General features: G+C 36.8%; 2 protein-coding genes across 2 annotated transcripts; both read left to right on the top strand.

Annotated features, from left to right (window-relative positions):
- The first annotated feature begins 2,392 nt into the window (after nucleotides 1-2,392).
- LOC135605161 (glycosyltransferase family protein 64 C3-like) lies at nucleotides 2,393-3,517 on the top strand. The gene has a single exon (XM_065094928.1). It carries the CDS (start codon nucleotides 2,450-2,452, stop codon nucleotides 3,452-3,454), a length of 1,005 nt encoding a protein of 334 aa, XP_064951000.1. The 5' UTR covers nucleotides 2,393-2,449; the 3' UTR covers nucleotides 3,455-3,517.
- Nucleotides 3,518-5,078: 1,561 nt separating this feature from the next.
- Nucleotides 5,079-7,619, top strand: LOC103968399 (uncharacterized). The gene is made up of 3 exons (XM_009381596.3): nucleotides 5,079-5,332; nucleotides 5,691-5,940; nucleotides 7,088-7,619. Exons 1-3 carry the CDS (start codon nucleotides 5,225-5,227, stop codon nucleotides 7,405-7,407), a joined length of 678 nt encoding a protein of 225 aa, XP_009379871.2. The 5' UTR covers nucleotides 5,079-5,224; the 3' UTR covers nucleotides 7,408-7,619.
- Nucleotides 7,620-8,188: the final 569 nt, after the last annotated feature.

Below are 8,188 nucleotides of genomic sequence, written 5' to 3'. Positions count from 1 at the left end.
ATTAAGTTATCTCATGACCCTATGGTCCTAATTTGATAGGTATATCATTCTCTAATGCACTCAATCATTAAGGAACATAGTCTTTCGTTAGTATAATCATTTTTGAGTTCAATCAGGTAAGTATAAGTTTAATTCATAACAAAATAGTAGTCATATAAATTATCGTATGTATAAAGTATTTTGGAAAGCACATTTCAATTGATATAATCGTCATGAATTAAATATGAATATATATATTTTTTATAAGCATAAAAATATATGAACTTTGATAAAAAAAATATTTTATATACATACTTGTATGATAATGTGTAGTTTGGAAGTGCATGTGTTTTCTATGACATGTGTTGTGAGAGTGCTTGTATATGTTATAGTGTGCAATACACATATTTGCTATGACATGTGGTGTGAAAATGCATATGTATTATGATATGTGGTATGGGAGTGCATGTATATATTTGAGCTAATTACATATTATCTCTTGTAATTACCTATCTTTAGCATCCAGTTCTTTATACTTTCAAAAGTTATATTGAAATCTTTATACTTATGAAAATAGAACATTAAGATTCCTATATAGGATTAAAAAGGTAATTTCATAGGATTAAAAATCAAGAAATAGAGAAACATTTTATTAAAGTAACAACATTGAATATTTCACTTTCATAACTATAAAGATCTCAATATAATTTTTGAAAGTATAGGGATCGAGATACTAAAAATAATTAATTATAAAAGGTAATATATAATTAGTCCTATATATTATGGCGTATAATATGAGTGCATATATATATTATGATATATAATATGAGAGTACACGTATATATTATAATAACATGAGGTATGAGAATATATATATATATATATATATATATATATATGTTATAATATGAGATATAAAAGTCAATGAATGTACTATATTTTGTATATCTCTTTATTTTAAGTATGTTATGTGATAGGATTATGCTTGCTAAGAAAATTATGAGATAAGGGGTTTAACATTAAATATCTTATGTGTATGATTTTGAAATATTATATATATGACATAATGCATGCTCATTTGAATAAAACTATAAAAGTTTATAGGCTTATACTTAGTGATTATTCACTATAGATATTTTTTTTATAGATAACGATACTTGCACCCCCACCTAAATGATTGAGCAGTGATGTGAGTATGTGCAAGCCCATGCCAAGGCAAATATAAATGATGACGTGTAGGCATTTTATATATATACCTTTTAGATATATTTTGTGTGTGATTTTATTTTGATTAGATGTTATAGTTATGTACAAATGTCAAAATTACTGTATATAAGAAAAACTCTATTATTTTGTTTAGTATATTACCATGTTTTAATTTTAATATTATCTATTTTTTATTATATTCATATGGATAGCAGTAATTAAACCGAAATAAAACATCATACTTTAATCTTATATGTAGGATATGAGTAAAATTAGGCGTTAAGTATTAAAATATACAGAGCCATTGATGAGGTGGAGGGGAGCGACCAACGAGTAGAGAGCGATAGTTGACATGGGTAAGATAATCATTAAAAAATATTATCTAAAAGTTTTAAAAATTAAAATATTCTAAGAAAAATTATCAATCGATGGAGCTAAAATTCTAGAGTTCCTTTGTATTATTTTTTTGTTTTTTTTAAAGTTGTACATACATTATTGCATGTGTGATCAATAGGTGGAATTTTGACTCTAAGCCATAGGCATAATAGTACTCGAGTAAATTAGAAACAGCATTAAGAAAAAGATGGCATTAATTATGAAAGTAATATTCTATCGCTCTCACAAAATATTCTGTGTTTAAAGTAATTATTGGTCATTTTGTAGCTAAATTTTTCAAGAACTTGTTCTAATCATAGATATTAAATAATTAAATGATATAAAAATGGGTTACAATTAATCTCACGTTCTCCTGCTTAACCCTCTAGCAAGCTAATGAATTGTTTTGAATTCAATTTCATGAATATATAAATAGTATATTCAAAAATATTTTTTATATATACCTTAACAAATTTCAGTTTAGCATTCATATGTTTTGTGATATCTAAAAAATTCCATGTATGACGTCGTAAATAAATTAAATAAATTTTATTAATTTTTTATCAGTATTCTTAAAAGAACTTGATTATTATATCGGCAGCATTATAAAAAAGGCTTTAGTTTTTCTAAACTCAAACTAGCTGAGTTTTCTTAGATGGGAATTAAAACATTAATTTCCTAGTCATTCGAGGATAGATTTGTAAAGTTACCGATCATCCAACCCATCTAAAACAGTTTTCAATCGCAACTCAATCCAACGGTGAGATTTTCGTTCGAGCCACCACATTACGGTCGACCTGACGGTCCCGATGGATAGACCTTTCTATTAGGACCTCTTACCCGACCCGAATCGGTAAGACCACATTCGCCGCCACTTTCCGCCACCGCAATGTGGCGGAAAACCTTTCTCCTCGGCCTCCTCTTACCTTCTGTTTCGCCGCTGTTATTCTCCTCCGAGTCTTACTCCGATGCCTGCGACCCTCGTTCCCTGCCGGATCCGCTCACCCTCCGGCCGGATCGGCTCACCGTCCTCATCAACGGGTACTCCGAGGCCCGCCTCCCCCTTCTCCGTTCCCTTGCCGCCTCCTACGCCACGCATCCCCTGGTAGCCGCGGTGCTCATCCTCTGGGGCAACCCTTCCACCCCTGCCGCTGCGCTCTCTTCCCTCGCCACCCATGGCGGCGCCGGCGGCTTCGCCCCCATCTCTGTCCATCGCCAGCCTTCCCCCTCCCTCAACGCCCGCTTCCTCCCCCGCGCCAACATCCGCACCCGCGCCGTCGCCGTCTGCGACGACGACGTCGAGGTCGAACCGCGCACCCTGGCCTTCGCGTTCGCTGTATGGAGGTCCCGCGGTGGCGCCGCCCTGGTTGGCCTCTTCGCGCGCTCCCACGACCTGGATCTGGAGCAGCGGCGCTGGATCTACGCCATGCACCCGGATCGATACTCCATCGTGCTCACCAAGTTCATGATCCTGGGCACCGACTACCTCCGCCGCTACAGCTGCTGGGGTAGGCTAAGCGAGGCACGGCGCCTGGTGGACCGAGAGAGGAACTGCGAGGACATCCTCATGAACTTCGTGACCGCCATGGAGAGCGGCGAAGGCCCCGTGCTGGTGGGCGGGCGGGTGCGCGACTGGGGCGACCCAAGGAACAACGGCGGCATCAGCAACAGCAGCGTCGACAATGGTGGAAGCGGTGTGGTGGGGATCGAGCGGGTGGGGCTCAGCGCGAGGGGCGGGCACCGGAAGAAGAGAGGGGATTGCATCACGGAGTTCCACCGGATGCTCGGCGAAATGCCGCTGAGGTACAGCTACGGGAAGGTGGTGGATGGCGTGGGGGAGCAAGGGTTGTGTCGAAAGGGTGGAAGGCTGGTCCTGTGTGATCATCAAGAGTAGTGTTATTGATGATGAATCTAAAACTTAGTTTATCGATATGGCAAGATGCTTGGAATTATATTACTAAGAGGGGAAAGCATCGGAGTAACGTTCACCGTATGAATTACCTTACCTCTCTGTACTAAAAGTTGAAAGGCAAATTCTTGAATTTTTTTTTTTGTTTGAAGTTTATTATTTATATTTTTTTTATTATTGATAATCTCCTTTCTATTAATAACTTTTTTTTTAAAATTATTATTATTATTATTTACATCCTCAATATTATCGATTGTTTTTTCTTAAATCTCTTATTTCATTCTCATTAATGGCATCGTTCTCTATCATTGTCATCGTCATCTTTGTCTGTCTTGACTCCTCACTTATCTTTAATGATATCGATGCTTTCACAACCATTTGATATTTAACCTCTCCTTTAAATTTTTGGATCCTTTATAAAAGTTATATAATTTTTGAATTATCCAAAAGAACCTTTTCAATGCCCTTTTTTCAATAAGAATAATGCAACCTACAAAAGTATGGACTCACACCCCTAATGTAAAGGTAAAAGAGATAAGGTTTGAATAAAACTAGACCCATATTTAAAGTTTCGAGCCCTCCAACTTTTTCAATGATATTTAAATTAAATTTTAAAACCTAGACAAAAGTAGTATTTAAAACATTCAAAAATAGTATAATTCAGGTCTATTATTATCCAAAAATATCAAATTTTTTATGAATATTAAAATATTAATTTATCTGTTTTTTATTTTTTTAGCAATTGAAGTACCTGTTTTATATTCATTTAGCTCTTGAACTTTTTATTTTTTGCTCGATTTAATTTGAAATTATAAGGATCTAATTATGTTATTATTTTAGCATCAATTTGGTATTTTATAATATTTATATTTATAATTTTGATACAAATTTTGTGTATTTTTCTTAAATAAATAATATATACCACTATTATTTAATATATTAGATATTAGTTAATTTAATGTGTTTGAAAAGAAAACGAGAGAGGAGAAAAAGGATAAAAGAGTAATTAAAGGGACCTTTATCATTTTTGAAACTAGAAATTCTACCCCCCCCCCCACCCAAAAAAAAAAAGAAAGTAAAATTAAAGACTTTTCTAGGAAATTTAACCTTAAAATATACAACCAAAATTTTTTTCTTCATTTATAAAAATGATAGATAATATAAACATATTTTATAAATTTATGACGAAAATAAATCATCGGACAATCAAAATGAAGGATTTTATTACCAAAACATGATAATAATATAATTATAGGTGAAATTTGATGAAAAGAATAGAAGATAGGAATAATTATTGAAGAAAATATTATATTATTAAAAATAATAATATAATATTTTTTTGTTTACTAATAAAAAGGAAGATTATACAACCCCAATTTATAAATTTATGGCCAAGATAAATTATCACACAATTAATATTAAGGGTCTTATTACTATAATTAGTGCTAAAATTATTTCATGGTGTGAGGGATAATTTAGTGTCATGCGGAGGGGTACTTTGGTAATATTTCCTGAGCAGAATACCGCGAGTCATGGAAGGAAAGATGGGAGAGGCAGAATAATTCGGTTCGAGAAGCTTCCAGAGAGAACGAGAGGGAGCGGGAAGCGTCCCCAGCAACTCTTCTTATGACGTCCATGGCGTGCAAGCTCCCTTCGATCCACTAGTTCGGGAGAGAGCCGAGTAGGAACCGTAAGAGGTCGGGCAAAGTGGTGAGGTGTCGTCGTTGATTGCCAGGTTCTTGCTGTCGGTAAGGTATGGCTGGGTTTTGGCAGAGGAAAGTGAAGCGCAAGGATTTTGAGGAGGTGTACGACGAATTCGCGGAGGTCTCGCTGTCTTCTCCCCCACCAAAGATTAGGAGATTGGTAAGCACGCGCTTCTAATTTCTAATCCCTGTTTTCCTGTTTTCTTTCTTGATACTCCCTTCCCAATCTGATTCTTTTCCTTCCGAAGCGAGCGAGTCTTTTACACAATGGTTCGATCTTTATGTCAGTAAACGAGATTTCTGTTCTTGATATTTCTGGTGCGCGACGCTTGTCGAAATTAGCAATTCGATTTCCTCGACTTAATGATCGTTTGTAGCTTCGCGTGTGAATTTGCCTTTAGGTTATTGATAGTCTTATGCAAAAAAAAAAATTCTTCTTGTCGAAATTGTCAGTAGGGTTTCTGCAGTACTCGCACTAGTTTAGCTTTTTCTTATATGTTTGCTATGTTTGTTTTAAGGATTCCGAGCTGACGCCGATCGTGGAAGAGGTTGAGCCTGCATTTACTCCTGCATCAAATCAGCACCAGTCGCAAGGGATTGTCAGCGCTAATGTTAGCAGTATGAATGAGGCCATGCCTGCCATCCCTTCAAATAACGAGGAGAGAGCCATTGTGCTCTACAAGCCCGTGGAGGCGCCATTAATCTTGTCCTCTGATCGAACTAATGTCTCTCTTCAAATCAGCTCAGACTTGATTCATGGTCTCAGAAGTAAGTACTCAAGAAACCTTTTATTGCCTGAATTCGCTCTTTGTAGCATGCATTTAATCTTTCTTCCGGTATATAGTGTGACTGCTCTTGAGAGGATTTCTAGTTGTCTCTGCTATTCTTCCATTATATCGAGTTATCTGAAATAGTCCAATTCTTTAATATCCCAAAATAATCCTACATCAATTATGCAGCGTAATGATTAAGATGAGTCAGTGTACACATGCCAAAAGAGCATCTCTTCAACAATCCAAGAGATTGCCCTTTTGATTTTTGGTCTCCGATTGTGATACTTTTAGATCGAATCCGATCTAAATTTGGATCGAATCCGATCCAAACCGATGAAAACAAGAAAACAAAACTGGTCAATGCTTCGGTTTCGGTTCCTGCGACTTGGAATCAGAATCAGATTCAGATTCGCCGGTTCTAATTTGGTTCCAAACCGAGAGAAAAAAAAAATAGAAAAATTAAAAAAATTGAACATTAAATATTAATGAAAAATTAAAATTAAAATTAAAATTAAAAAAAGTGGTTCCAATTTGGAATCGAAATCGCCGATTCTGGAACCGGAACTGCAATTGCTTCTAGCCTGTCTGGTTCTGGCTCCAAATTTCACATAACCGGAATCAATTCAGGTTTACTTTTGGGTAACAAAACATCAATTATTAAACATTGGAAGGTTATAAAATAGTCCCATATGTAATGGTTTATATAACTAAATGAGTGCATAAGCATTTTTTGTTAGATCTTCAAGTAATTAGGTCAATAGGTCCGTCAGGCCGAGTCGTCACTATCGCTATCAGAGTGCATCAAGTTGTGCTAATTTTTCTAAGACTGTGTGATCTATACCTATTCAACTCAGGGGAATCTACCTATCTATTGAAATTGCATAAGTAGCAAGGTTTGCAATTTCATATACTGGTAATATTCTGATCATGGCTCAGACTGGTATCGCACTGGTCTGCACTGAAGTAACACTGTTTGTATGTTGGTATGTAGTGAATTTTAGAAAAATACTAAAAAAAATTGTCTAGTTTAAGCGCTATACAGTCCATTTTACCTCTCAGACCGATAAATACTGTTTGTACCATATTGTACTTGGCAGTATCCTCTTTTGCCCGTCTTACTTACCCGTGGTGCATTCCTGCAGATCATATTTTCAAGCCAGGGAATCAAAGTTTTGATGAGAAGACGGATGTTGATTCTAGCTGCTTAGCTGTTGTTCCATGGGTGCCATCTGAAGCAGCCATGAGTGTCGACGGGTCTGGAGGCTATAAATCACAAAGCAAGTTGCCACAGGAACCAATGGCCTCTGCAGAAGCCGAAGCTGAATCCATGGAAGTTGAAGAAGCCAGAGAGCAAGCAATCACATATGGAGAAAGTAGTGAAGGCTTCCAGCAGTGGTGGCAGCACTGCATGACTCCTCGGCTTCTGCCTACCATGTCAAGCCCTATGATGTGGTCATGGTGACAGAAAAGAAAGAGCCTGATCCTTGTTCTGTGTCAAGTTTTGCCTGATGCTAATGCATAAGCAATGGCTGCTGGTTATGCATGTTCTTGTCTAGAACTGGGGATTAACCTCAGTGGAGGAATCAAAGTAGCCTGGCAGATGAGGTATCATTGCACTTGCAGCATTGTGTACACCTTTCTGTCTTTCACTGAAAGACTTGGTTTCTTGGTCCATTTCTTTGTTTTGCTTGTTGAAGATTTGAATGCCCTGCATTAACATCCTGTGCGCTTAAGCTATTATCGTCAGCTCCATCCGAAGCCTGGTGCTTGTGATGAAAGCACATTGGCAGATAGATTTGATCTCTCTTTTACGCAGAAAGAGATGTTAAGAGTAAATGGTACCAAAGGAAATTAGACCAATCTCTATGTCACCACTTCATCTGCTGGTGAGAGAGTCATTGTGATTTCCAAATGGTTTAGCTGCATGGTGTAAGGGATTCCTTTGCAGAGTCATTAGCAATCCCCTCAAGCTAGATCATCTTTACTGAGCCTCAACTAGCAATCCCTGCAAGCCAGGAAGTGGTCAAAGAATTAGGCTATGAGAACAGGATTTGTGAAAGGTTTACTGTCATCTTAACACTGGTTCACAAGGCAAGGGTTGGCACAAGATACAGATATGTGAGTTTTGAATGAATTAGTCATTACAATCGATAGAATTGTTCTATCTTCTTGTCTGATGTTACTCCATAAAAGAGAAACCTAAAACGGACACCTTTGCACAAATGGCTCATGCAAGGAGGCCA

Source organism: Musa acuminata, chromosome BXJ2-2 (assembly GCF_036884655.1).
Source record: "Musa acuminata AAA Group cultivar baxijiao chromosome BXJ2-2, Cavendish_Baxijiao_AAA, whole genome shotgun sequence".
In the NCBI taxonomy this organism is placed as follows: domain Eukaryota; kingdom Viridiplantae; phylum Streptophyta; class Magnoliopsida; order Zingiberales; family Musaceae; genus Musa; species Musa acuminata.
This window is presented reverse-complemented; position numbering and strand designations above follow the sequence as displayed.

Excerpts from the sequence above, each read along its gene's own strand:
- LOC135605161 (XM_065094928.1), top strand. The coding sequence starts at position 2,450 with ATGTGGCGGAAAACCTTTCTCCTCGGCCTCCTCTTACCTTCTGTTTCG.
- LOC103968399 (XM_009381596.3), top strand. The coding sequence starts at position 5,225 with ATGGCTGGGTTTTGGCAGAGGAAAGTGAAGCGCAAGGATTTTGAGGAG. Across the intron at positions 5,333-5,690 it reads CACCAAAGATTAGGAGATTG|GATTCCGAGCTGACGCCGAT; the intron begins GTAAGCACGCGC and ends GTTTGTTTTAAG. Across the intron at positions 5,941-7,087 it reads CTTGATTCATGGTCTCAGAA|ATCATATTTTCAAGCCAGGG; the intron begins GTAAGTACTCAA and ends GCATTCCTGCAG.